The sequence below is a fragment of the Falco punctatus genome (assembly GCF_963210335.1).
Source record: "Falco punctatus genome assembly, chromosome: 9".
Taxonomy (NCBI): Eukaryota; Metazoa; Chordata; class Aves; order Falconiformes; family Falconidae; genus Falco; species Falco punctatus.
In genome coordinates this window covers 28,315,638-28,328,216 of record NC_137589.1, presented here as the reverse complement: position 1 = coordinate 28,328,216, position 12,579 = coordinate 28,315,638, and the positions used below count along the sequence as shown (strand labels likewise).

Below are 12,579 nucleotides of genomic sequence, written 5' to 3'. Positions count from 1 at the left end.
TGCCAGGGCAGTGGCACCCCTGGGGAAAAAGGGCCGGGTTGTGCAGCAGAGGTTGAAGTTAGCTGCTGGGGTAGAGCCCTCCCCACCACGATACACACCTTTCCAAGGAAGTGGATCCTTTGCCAGTTCTCTTGCGTGAATTCGTAGCCATTTTCCAGGAGAGAGAGGATGTAGGCTCCAGAGAAGCAATACTCACTCAGGTACTTCTCTTTTATTTGGCGGTACGCTGCCTTCACCTAGGGAAGGAGGGAGTCACCAGGCAGTTAATCACAGGTTCCTGCTGTTCCAGCCTGCACCTGAACATCCACTGCTGGTGCTGGGGGGGATCTTCCCCCTTTTGCCTTGGAAGTTATCCCCAGCCACTTATCCTACAGAAAAACATCAGCAGCTCTGGCCACATGGCAGCATCAGCCCACTACCACAAGCACTGCTCACCTCATGCCAAGGCCGGGCACAGAAGCTCTCAATGGTGCTGGTCACTTTGTCCAGGGCAATGGGGCTTTGTTCGCTGGTCAGGTTCAAGAAGTTCATCACAAAGTAGAACGCAGAAAAAGCCTGAAGGAGAAAGAGTATTTTAACCTGACTGGGTTTCAGCATGAGCAGGACAGCAGAAATCCCACAAAAGAAAATGGTCTTGTTTAGAGATAGAGCAATATAAGAAGCAATGTCACACACACAAAAGTACGTATATGTTCAAGAGTGATGTCATTTTGAGACACACCCCTCAGAGCTGATGAGAGCTAAGGACACCAAAAGGAAGGTGGAGTTGGAAATTCAATGGCCACAATATCCTGAAGACCTTTAGGAAATCTCTCTCCTCTATGCACTGGTGCCAGAGCAGCACACGGTGAAGACTGCTTGCCATCACAGCCATGATCCCATTTTGGCAACTGAACGAGATGAGCTTGCAGTCAACATTGCCACAAAGAGCAGAGGTGATGGTCTGAAAAGACTGTGCACAGCCCCAGCATATAACCCAAAATCCAGAAAACCCATCCCTGACCTTGGCCAACAGCCGACAGGTAGGGGGCAGTTTATGAGCAGGGCAAGGGAGTATTAACAGTTTCCCCCAGAAAGCTGCAAAAACACTGAAGTGTTGCAGCTCTAGGGCTGATGATCAACGTGGTGTCACACATGACGTGTTCAGACCAAGCGCTGTCTCTGCTTGCCAAACTTGATGGGACAGGTGACCTGACTGATTGGTTTCAGTAGCACTCACACACTGCAAGATGAATTTCAGATCTGGTATGACCATTGAACTGGGGAGAAAAGGTTTGCAGCAGCAGTGTATCATGCACAGACTGCAGCAGGCTCTCCTGCCTCTGGTGCTGGTCATCAAAGTAGGACTGCTTGAAAAATGAATCAGTAAGTGGAGCACTCCAAGGAGACGCCTGCAGGAGATGGGTTAGAATGGGAACAGTGCGGTACCCAGTAGGACATGCATGTCCAAAAAGCCATCTTGTAAATGATTTTTTGCCCCAGCCATGGATAATATACTCTAGCATTACTCTGAGTTTCTGCTTTTTTGATATTCTCAATTGCAGAGAGTTGAAGAATGTGAAGACTTACCCCAAAATCCCCTTGTAATGGAGGTAGGTATATCCCATTGAAGGAGCAGCTGGAGTAAGGACAACTGGTTTTGTTAAAGAGTTTCTGGATGTTTCTTCGGCACTTTTGATAATTCCCCTCTCCCTGTATGTACAACTGGCTGAAAGGGAATTGCTTTTTCTTGGCTGATGTACATGGGTTTTTGAAGAGGTCACTTATATTTACAGTCCTCTGATACCCCTGGTGAAAGCACGGATCAAGCAGGCTGCTGTTCTCCACGGTCTGAAAGTAAAATCAACCCAAGTTGTTACAGTTCACTCTAGAGTAACACCCTGGGAAAGAGCCACGAGGAAGGGTGGCCACAACACACCTGTCACAGTGCATCACACCAAGACACACACATTGGGTCAAAGTGATGAGGATGGTTTAAGGCATTGGCTGCGATTTGGGAGATGTGGGTACTGCCACAGCCTCCCTGTAGGACCCTGGGAAAATTATTTTCAGCCACATTTTGTGAAGCTGCTGTTGATTTGGGATTCTCAGAGATGGTGAAATGTCTCTCCCTCGCGTACTTCAGTTAGGCATAGTATTCCTGCTATCCCATACCCAAGAATCAAGGCAACTCAAACTGGTAGTATTTTTGAAAATGTTGACTGCCATCCCTTTGGCCATCTGCCCAGTCTTTATGGAGGATGACATTTCCCAAACCCAGACCAAGGGATGAGACATTTAGCTGGGATACAGCAACTTTTACATCAGCAGTATGTCAAAACTGGGAGGGTCCAGGATCTCCACCTGCAATTACAGATGCACTTGCCTGTAGGTCCCTGGCCAGTTTCTGTTGCAGAGCCTGGTCCTTCCCGTAGCAGAGAAAGCTGTGCGTGTACACTAGGTAATCCTTGCCATAGAGACGAAAGTTGAGCAGGTTCTTTGGGGACTCAGAAGACAGTTCATTTGGTACAAAAGTAATCTGCGTTGAGGCTCCTCCGAGGTCTAGTGCTCCTGATGTCTCACTTATGGATTTCAGGGAATGTAGAAGTTTTGTCCAGCCAGACTTTAAAAAAAAAATAAAAAAAAAAATCCAAAGTAAACCAGATACATCAGGCATGGAGAAGATTTATTTAAGGGAGAGAGAGATATATAGAGATATCTATGAGGAGAGAAGCAGAAGCACAGAACACAGGAAAGGCAGGAAGACCTGAAGGGAGGCATGAAATGAGAACTGGAACAAGGTACAAGAAAGATGCAGGCTTGGAAAAGCAGAAGATAGATCATGTCTATTTGTAGGAGGATTAAGAATATGAAATCTAATACAATTGTTATGAGATAAAATGGTTACTTACTGTTTCAGCTCCCAAATGATTTATAAGCTCAATAGTAAAGCAGCATAGTCAAACTTTGCAGGCACAGAAATATTTTAGATCAGGAAGTGAGGAGGATGCTACACCCAGGCAAAGTTATTGAAGATGCTGGTGTTTTATTTCAATACTTTAAGCCTGACTACAGTGGCACATCCTGATACTGACTGGTATCAGGATATACTCACATAACCGCTGAGGCAGGATGCGCAGCTTCCTGGTCTCTGGTAAATGGCTCACGTGGGAAAATAGTGCCTGTGACACCCTCCTACAAGGCATGACTTACAAAGTGCTGCCAGCCAACGATTCAGATACGGACTTGCCGTTGGTACAGTACCTGCTTGAAATTGCCCAGCAGGTAGTTAATGGTGATCCATCCATAGGCTCCTTCTTCCTGACCACTGATGATTCTGGCACCCTGGAAGTTGAAGGGAGCTGAGCGTAGCGTCTTCTCTACTGAGGACAAGACTTTGTCAGCTGCACTTTCATTCTCCAAGCTGGATGAACGAAAGAAAGGATGGAGTGACTCTGGCTGACAGCTCTCTGCAGCCTATGGGCTTTGTTCCGAGTAAGCAGGCTGCAACTCCCCACCAAGCATTTATTGTAACAGAACAGTCATTCATACGGGTACATCCAGCTCTAACTGGCCACATCCCTCTCTGTCACACCTTGACAGCACAGCTGCCACCAGCTCTGACACTTACAGACCCCACAGCTGAGAGTGATACCTGGAGCAGAGACCAGAGCTGAGCTGTTCTCCTGGAGCACGTGCCCTGGTAGGGATTGCACCATGGAGACCCATAGAATCATTTAGGTTGAAAAACACCTTTAAGATTATCAAGTTCAAGCACTAAACCATGTCCCTAAGCATCGCATCTACGTGTTCTCTGAATCCCTCCAGGGATGGTGATTCCACCATGTCCCTGGGCAACCTGTTCCAATGCTTGATAACCCTTTTAATGAAGAAATTTTCCTAACATTCAATCTAAACCTCCCCTGGCTCAACTTGAGACCATTTTCTCTTGTCCTATTGCTTGTTACCTGGGAGAAAAGAACTGCTCCCGCTTGCCTACAGCCTCCTTTCAGGTAGTTGTAGAGAGCAATAAGGTCCCCCCTGAGTCTCCTCTTCTCCAGAATAAACCACCCCAGCCCTCTCAGCTGCTCCTCATCAGACTTGTGCTCCAGACCCTTTACCAGCCCTCTTGCCCTTCTCTGGACATGCTCCAGCACCTCAATGTCCGTCTTGTAGTAAGTGGCCCAAAGCTAAATGCAGAATTTGAGGCGCAGCCTCACCACTGTTGAGTACAGGGGGATGATCACTGCCCTAGTCCTGCTGACCACAGTATTTCAGATACAGGCCAGGATTCGTCTCACTCTTCACCATCACCATTTACAGAAGAAATCCATGCCCTCTGGTATCCCCCCAGGGAGATTTCCCAGACAATACAGACATAAAATCAGCTCCCTGTCCCAGCCACGCAAGAGGTCTGCAGCACCCCCATAAAAATCACAAATTGGAATTAAAGGAGGATATGATTATAAAGTTACCTTAGCTCTGATGGTCTTGGGCTGAGTCAAGGTATGCGGGGAGTCACAACATGGTTGGGCTCAAAAATCCTGGGTCAGGCCTAATACCAGACTGTAGGGGATGTCTGAGCATCCCCTTGATGTGGGGGATGTCTGAGCATCCCCTGAGCATCAGCTTGGGCACTTGCTACCCTCCTGGTGTCTCTGCGCTGCATATGGGTGCTGGAGATGATGGAAAGTTGGAGTGAGTGGAAATGAACCTGCTGGGCAAGAAGGGGAAGACCCCAGGGAGACTCAGGGCTCAGAGAGGCCAGTGGCAGAAGAGGGTTTCTGGGCAAAGTGTGAGCTGGCAGCATTTCCAAGGACTCTGTCCAAGAGGCTCCCACTGAGCATCCATGGCAATCTCAGGTGCAGTGCTGCAGGAGAAGGGGACAAGCCATGCAGTACCTGAGAAGCCGCATGCCGGCAGTTGCTCCGAGGTAGACAGGTGTCTCTTGGTGCTGCTTTGAGGGAATCACCTCTTCTGCTTGCCGTAGGCACTGTGCCAGAGAGGGACCGGCCTTCTCCGTGGCATGGGAGTAACCTGAGATCCCAGGGCCTGCAAGAAATAAGGACACTCCATTGCTCAAACGCCAAGCATAACCCCAGAGTGCTGTCACGAGCAGTCATGACAAACCATGCTACTATCACAGGCAGCAACACCAGATTCAACCACCCCATTTCTAAGGAGTTTTAGAAACCTACAGCATCAGCTAAGCCTGATGCACACGCGGATGGCCATGGCGCCCAGCATTTGCCACCCGCTCTCTGTGAAGCAGGCTGTGAGCTAGCGATGAGGGTTGCGGTGAGACAGATCTTTTGCTTAGTATGCCCTGGACACCTGCACACTCATCTCTGTCTCTGCCTGGGTGTACCCCGGATCTGTGCCTGAAAACCCCTGACCTTTCATTGCGCTGGGTCCTTCTGAGGGAAGATGCCGTCATTGTGTACTGTATGCTCACACTACAGCATTAAGTGTTTTGCAGCTATCCCCTTTCGTGCTAACCCAAAGAAAAATTCATTGTCCCTCCCGGCCACATGTCCCCTGGTGAACGGACCCCCCCCCAGGACCAGTGCCTGCAAGGGCAGCAGTGCAGCCCACTCTGCATTTGCCTCAGCATGCTGCTCATGGCGGCACGCTGCAGCACCCAGCAGCTGCTGCAGCAGGTTGGGAACAGCGTGGCTGTCCCCTGCACTGCAGGCAGGCCTGAAAAGGCTCCAGGCGGGCTGTGACAACACCTCCCCACAGAGTGCAGTGATCCACGATGGTCTAACTCTGTTCCTTGTTACGTGTATCCTTGGGCTTCATTTATGCTTCCTAAACCACACAACACCTACACAGCTGTTAAGTAGAATAAGAAATAAACCATGACACGCGTAAGTTGAGCAACCTTGTCCTGCAAGCCCAGTGCCTAGGTTGCACAGAAGCCTGGAAAAAGAGCAAACCATGCCTTCCCCTCTAGCTGCCTGACATTCGTCGGCACTTCAGCAAGGGTGCATGCAAATGTTTTATTTAAGTACATTCTTTGGTGTAGTTCTTCCCAAAAAGGCAAATGTTTTATCTAAGTACATTCTTTGGTGTAGTTCTTCCCAAAAAGCACTTACTTCCAAGCATCCTAAAAACAAAGGAAAAAGTGGATCCAGCTTTCCTCCCAGGAGGTCAGGCACATACATCTATCCATGGGAAGTGGTGGGATATAAATTAGCTCACAGATATAACACCGTTTTCACTATTGGCCTCTTCCTCCAGGTTTCTCCTCCCCCCACATTAGTTGCATTATCTCTTCTTCATCCCATGCCCCTTCCACAACTCTCTTTTTCTCTTACCTTCGACTTTACACACCTCCACCTGCTGTACCACCCCAGTGTCGTTTTCCTTCTCTGCTGGCCACTCGTACACATACAGGTTAGTGTGGGATGACCCCGCATCCAGCACAATCCCATACTGTGGGCAAAACAGAGCTGTCATTGCACCTGAGGCACCAAACCAGAACAGCATATGCCAGTCTCCACACACAGGGGGACCAGAAACGAACAGCCTATCTCTGGCAGCTGTGGGAACATGCTCTTCTCGGTAGTGCTTCAGTGCAAAGTTTCCATCAAAGGATGCAAGAGCAGAGAAGCAGCAAAATAGGGACTGATTACCGAGGAGATGATCCCCTGTGAAGCTGTATCTGTTTTTATCACAAAGATGTAAAATGAGATGTTGAGGAGCATGGAGCCAGAGAGAGAGGTTAGCCAGACCCAGCAAGGGCAGCAACATGTCCTGGAGCATTATTCACACCTAACCCCCCCCCCCCCTGGTTTGGCTTGTTTTCCTGTAAGAGTCCCAGCATGCAATACCTTAATGTTCTTCGGAAGTGGCTTGTTTTGGGTCACTGCTACAGCAATTAAAGCAATTACAGCCAAAGCAGAGAGGAGTCCCAGGATGAGTAGAATCTTTCTTGTCCAGGACATCTTTGGTTTGGTACCTGTGACTAGAGCAGAAAAAGGATGTTAATATCCCTGTAGCCCATCTTACCTCACACCCCAAAGGTCTTCAGGCACGTTCCTGCAGTTCCTTTCCACCACAAAGCAGCTGTTTTTGCCCATCCCTGCCCCGTGTTCTCACACAGGATTTCTTAGAGGCAGAACTCAGCACTGGTGTCCTGCAGATTTGCTCTCATGAGCCATGACACATTTCCATGGGCTGCCCTGTGCCAGGTGGTGATGAAGGAGGACCTCAAGATGTAGCTTCTGGTTAGCCTGTCCTTGAGATACCTGCAGGTGACTGAGCCGCTATATAGCAAAAGCATCTGTTTGAGGCAAACACCAACTTCTATAGCTCTGCATTCGGCTTCATAATCCCCAAGAAGCTGAAAGAACAGACAGCTAATATATAAACTGTGTAACCTTGTGGAACCCAAAGCTTTAACTCCTGTGACATTTTTTCCTAGTATACTTTGCACTTCAGTTTTTGACAATGTATATAACAGATTACAACACTAGTAATGCACTTAGGAAGTCTAATGCTAACATTTTGGTATACAGCAGTCAGTCCAAACAATGCAGTCCTGCAACTTGGCAATGCTACATAGAAAACATGATCTGCATCCTTCAGGGTATTAAGAAATCTATGGAGATTTTTGATGCCAGTTCTCACAAGGCCACTAAATTATGAATAGCCTGTATTTGCAGAATTGGTTTAATATGATTAAAAATCACACACTTTGCAAAACTTGTACCAGTCTGATTCCTTAACTGTTACTGATATATTTGGTATGACCTATCTAACAAATTAAGATTTTTGCAGTTTAAAATACATGGTTAGCAGTAGAATACTGTAAAAAAAAAAAGCCACTTATGGCTGATGGAAATAGTTCACAACTGATATGGCATTTGAACTTTCAGAACCAATATACATATACTTGCATTTGTTAGTGGCTAGCATGATGCTGTCTTTGACATTTTGCTGATTTGGATTCTCCTTCGTATATTCCATGGTGGAAATCTCACTTCACAATTTAGTATCAGCCAGTTTTGGTGTTGTTTAATAAGATACCATCTTACAATGAAGTTCTGGAAAGGGTATCAGCAAAAGTATTTTTCCAGATTTATAATCTAGCTGTAAATTTAACACTTACAATTAACAAATAGCTTCAGCACTCTGGGGGACATACCTGTTCCCATTATGACATGAAATCCATTTTGACCCACACTGATGCTCCATACTCAAAAGCACTGACTGTCTGGCTGCTCACACGGGTACTAATTTGTCTGCTCCTTACACAGATATATTCTAGGAGATGTTTAGAAATATACTACAGGTCATCCAGGGTGATAATACCTCTGTGCAACCACATCAACTATCTTCATGCTCCAAAAAGGTAAGGTGACTGAACCTGCTCTGCACCTGCATGCCAGTGCTGGAGTTCCATAGGTCATTCTCCAGCCCTCAGGTGGTACTGGGTCAATGTTCCAAATCCATCCTGGCACCCACATCATGCATGCAAATACGAAAAGCATTCATCTCCTGGACAGGGCCATCTTCTAACCACTCTGGTTTCACATGAACGTGGTCCCACGTGCCAGTACTACACAAAGTGTTACCCAGTATTACAAATAACCCCAAACCATAGAGTTATTTTCAGAAGTTAGCCCAAGTGAAAAAAAGCAATGCACCTTTGGAAATCTCTAACTGTAGGCAAACAACATCTTCCCACCTACCCAGAGAAAACGGAGCCTAAAAGTGCCAAGAGAACTTGCTTTGAAGATCTCCCCGCAGGCAGGTCCATGGAAACCTGACACTGACCTGGAGCTCTCTGCTCCCTCTCATCACGCTTATGTGTAAATCTGCTGAGGCTAACTGTGAAATTTGGAAGCTAGTTATGCTCACATTTTATGAGTGCCTACTAGAGACACAGCACGCTTGCCAATAGCTCCAAGAATGCAGCTTAAAAAAATAGTCTAGTGCACATACCAGACAGTGGGAGGTAAGAATGCATTTTATACAGCTTTATTCAGAAAGGTCCCAGAACTCGTGGCTTGAAGTTATTAGAAACAGCAAAGCATGACAGCTGGGAGACTTTTCTTCTTATTGGAGAGAATAGCTGGCTCAGATTATGATAGCACTGAGCATCTCTGTTGAACACAAATCATATTAATGCTAGAAAAATGAATAAAACCACATACTATAATGTAGAATGAGCTGCACAGTGTAGATATGAAGCTAGCATGCTTGAAAACTGAAACTTCTGCTGACAGTTGCACAGCACATCCATGTAATTACAGCCACCCTTATTCTATTATTGCCTAGAGGCAGCCACAGCTTTGTTGGGTGTTCACTGTCACAGAAACAAAGGATGGGTAACTTTGCATCACTTCTATGATTTCCAAACTTCCTGTTGTGATGGGTGTTGTCTGTTTGCTGTATCTTTTAGCAGCTGATCTGAAAATAGCAGCATTAGCAGCAAAGCAGGAACAATTTTCTTGTTGTAATGGAACATTCCAATAAACAGCTGTAGAAATCCCTTATCTGTAGGCAGAGGCATAACTTTAATTGTCTGCATCCCACCTGCAACCTGAGATTAGTAATTTTTTTTTTCCAAGGCACAGTATTTTCTTAACCCTGAACATGACTTTTGCCTGAATTTTAGCTCAGTATCATGAGAACTTTTCAGGACTCTGGGGGTTGTAGATATGTGATTTCATTGCTGTATCCCACACCAGAGCATCCATCTGTGTGAACTCTAATGCTACCAAGCAGCATTTTGTTGAAATCTTTCATACAAGAAAAGGTAGCAAATTATAAGCATAATCCAGAAGGCAACCTAACAAAACAATAACCTTCCAAACAGCACTCAAAGCATACAGGTTTGAATACTTGATGATTCAAAAAGACCAAACCACAACATTGCAAATCCAGATAAAGAATTCAATGTAATTAAAATAAAACTCACCTGCCATTTGCTCACAAAGGTATCTGAACAAGTTCCCTTTTCTGCACACTTGGTTATCTCCATCAGCTCTACACACAACTGCAGATTCCACAGTGGCTAAAGAATTCAATTATTCCCCAGACTCCTCCAGATCCTTTGTACCCCACGTTCATGTTGCTGAATGCTGTGCAAACACCCCTCAGTCTCCGCTAAGCAGGGCAGTACTTGCCCCTCTAGCACCTCTGATTGCCAGGCCCAGGACTTTTCTTCCACTAGCAGTTTTCCTCAGCTAAAGATGAAATAAGCATGATCTCTCTCTGTGCCCAGCCAGAACCCAAATAGAGACAGATCTCCGCTCTTCTTCCCATACTGCCCAGTGTAAGTGGCGATAAAAACATCATGTAAGGATGTAAGTAAGCATAGAAATGATGCTGCTTTTCTTCTTCCCTGCCCCAAAGCTCAGAGCCACCTGGTGCTGGAGCCCTGCACAGCCGCACAGGCATAAGAACTCTCCAGATGTTGGAGCACAGTCCAGCTGCTCAGGCATCTCCGTCTGTTTCTAATTTTAGTTTCTTTGTTTTTTTGTAGGGGCTACTACTGGTTCCATACAGTGATTGGTGCAGGTCCCAGAACATAAACAATTCTAACATCCTTTCTGTCTCTAAGTTAGCTATCAACTGAGAATGACGTTGGCAGCCACTACAACTAACAGCAGTTTTGCTGCAGACACCCTGAATAACCCAGGAAGGACCACACTAGCATGAGATGCAGCTCTGTGTGAAGGGAAGGAAGCAGGATTGTTCTCAGTGTCTTCCAGAGCCGCAAGACAAATAGGAAACTGCTCCTCCAGCTGACATCACGCTAAGTCACTGGCAGCTCTGTATGCCAGGAGATGTCACTCATAGCCAAGGCTGCCCGCCTCCCAACTTCTTTCTCACCAAACAAGACTTAGCAACAAATGTTAAAAGGATTCAGGCAACCAGCCGCTTTTAGAGATGCAATAAGTAGAGGCTAAGGCTGGCTTAAGGACTGAAATTAGGATTGCAAAGCAGAAAAGGAGAGATGCTGTGCATAGTCCAAAACCATGCTCAGTTCAGATAACCTCAGTGTGACCCATTGTCTCTAATAAATACAAACACTGCTGTAAGCTCTGGCTTAGCACAACAGCTACAGTTTGCTCTTTCCTTTGGATGCTCATGCTCAGCCTGTTACACAAGAGGCTGTAATACAAGGCCATCACTATTCTACTGCAAGAGTGCCACCCGGACAGAGGCAGCTCCCACTGTCACCTTTATGCTCTCAGCACACCTCTGTACGGTGAGAAACATTCTCATTTTCAGCTTTAATTTATTTATGGCCAGTCTATTCTCTGTCCTTGTTCCACCTCTGTCTCGTAACTTCTGCAACTCCCAATCCTCCTGGAATTTATTCTCTTAACCAACTCATAAGCAATGATCTTTTCTGGATTTTTGTCTTTCCAGACTTTTCCGTCTATCTGAACAGTCCAGCAGCCCTTTTCTGCATACAGAATAATCTGCTTTTATTTTCCTTAAGCACTCTGACCACAGCTGCAATAAGACTAGCCTTATATTGTAACATACCTGTTACACCAGGAGGTGATACAAGTCCCAGCCTAAACAAAGTGAGGTTGGGACTTGTACTACCTCAGACACACGATCACCTACCATCACAGCCCACGCTAAGTCAACCCAGCAACTCTATTTGATCGTATTTAATTGAATTAGCCCTGCTACATGCTGTAAGCAAAGGAAGTTCCAAGACACATTGCCTGCTGCCCACGAGGCTTGGAGTGACAGCAGAATAAGACAGTGTCTTATGAATCCTGCCCATCAGCTGGCAGCTACCTCTGCTGCTGATCACCCACATTGCTGCTGCAGTCTGTTGGGAGTCTCTCCAATAACTGGTTTCCTAAGCACACGTCCAGTCTTTGGGGGGGAGCTGCTGGATGCTCCTGTAATCACGTAGCTCAGCAAATGGGAATACAGTCTGCAGAGCTCCTGAACCTAAACATATCAGAGAGACACAACACAGTGCTGAGAAGCCACTGAATTATGATCCATCACAAAAGGATGCAGGCATAATTGAAGACAGAGAAAATGAGAACTATGAATTGAAACGAGTCAGATGCCAAGGTATATTCACAGTAAGAAGCCAACCTGCCTGCCTGACTGCCAGCTGAAAGAGCACAGGAGCCCATGGCTGAAGGGTGCCTGGATCCATCAGCCATCTGAAAGCATCCAGCACCTGTGACTGGCTCTGTGACACAGGGTGGGCAGCCTGGGCAGAAGGGGCATCTGTTGGGGCAAGTGCTTGCAGACAAACAACATCCAGGTCAGCAGAGTGCCCAGTAGACAGGGCTCTGGCAACACAGTCCATGCACATTTATTAACTGGCAGGAATTCGTATCTATGAAGTTCTGCTGGCAGGGAAAGGGGATGGGAGCAGTCAGTGCTGCTATTTTTCGAGGTGGATAGGGGGAACGCATGTTATCCTCCTGCTGAGGAAAAACGCTATTTTGGTAGTCATGAAGTTTATCAGTTTGAATTGCACACTCACTGAGGCTGCTGAACTTGCATCAGGTTTTGAGGTACACTACCTAAAAGGCACTCCTGTCTTCAGATTCACCACAACCAAACATCTGAGTCCATAAACACTCAGAAATGCCACAC

At 46.5% G+C, this 12,579-nt stretch overlaps 1 protein-coding gene across 12 annotated transcripts in view; it reads right to left on the bottom strand.

The window, feature by feature from the left end:
- ENTPD1 (ectonucleoside triphosphate diphosphohydrolase 1) overlaps nucleotides 1-12,579 on the bottom strand; it is a 42,915-nt gene that overhangs the window by 2,050 nt on the left and 28,286 nt on the right. For 10 of the 12 annotated variants that reach the window (XM_080401092.1, XM_080401094.1, XM_080401095.1 and 7 more), the window contains 8 exons: nucleotides 6,816-6,949; nucleotides 6,300-6,417; nucleotides 4,881-5,031; nucleotides 3,244-3,403; nucleotides 2,366-2,602; nucleotides 1,570-1,830; nucleotides 436-555; nucleotides 99-236 (listed from right to left, as the gene is read on the bottom strand). In XM_080401092.1, the coding sequence (XP_080257218.1) occupies nucleotides 99-236; nucleotides 436-555; nucleotides 1,570-1,830; nucleotides 2,366-2,602; nucleotides 3,244-3,403; nucleotides 4,881-5,031; nucleotides 6,300-6,417; nucleotides 6,816-6,929 (1,299 nt within the window). In that variant the 5' untranslated portion in view covers nucleotides 6,930-6,949. Of the gene's footprint in view, nucleotides 1-98; nucleotides 237-435; nucleotides 556-1,569; nucleotides 1,831-2,365; nucleotides 2,603-3,243; nucleotides 3,404-4,880; nucleotides 5,032-6,299; nucleotides 6,418-6,815; nucleotides 6,950-8,931; nucleotides 9,074-9,910; nucleotides 10,007-12,579 lie in introns of those variants that run through there. The other 2 variants (XM_080401089.1, XM_080401097.1) reach the window with 2 other exon arrangements.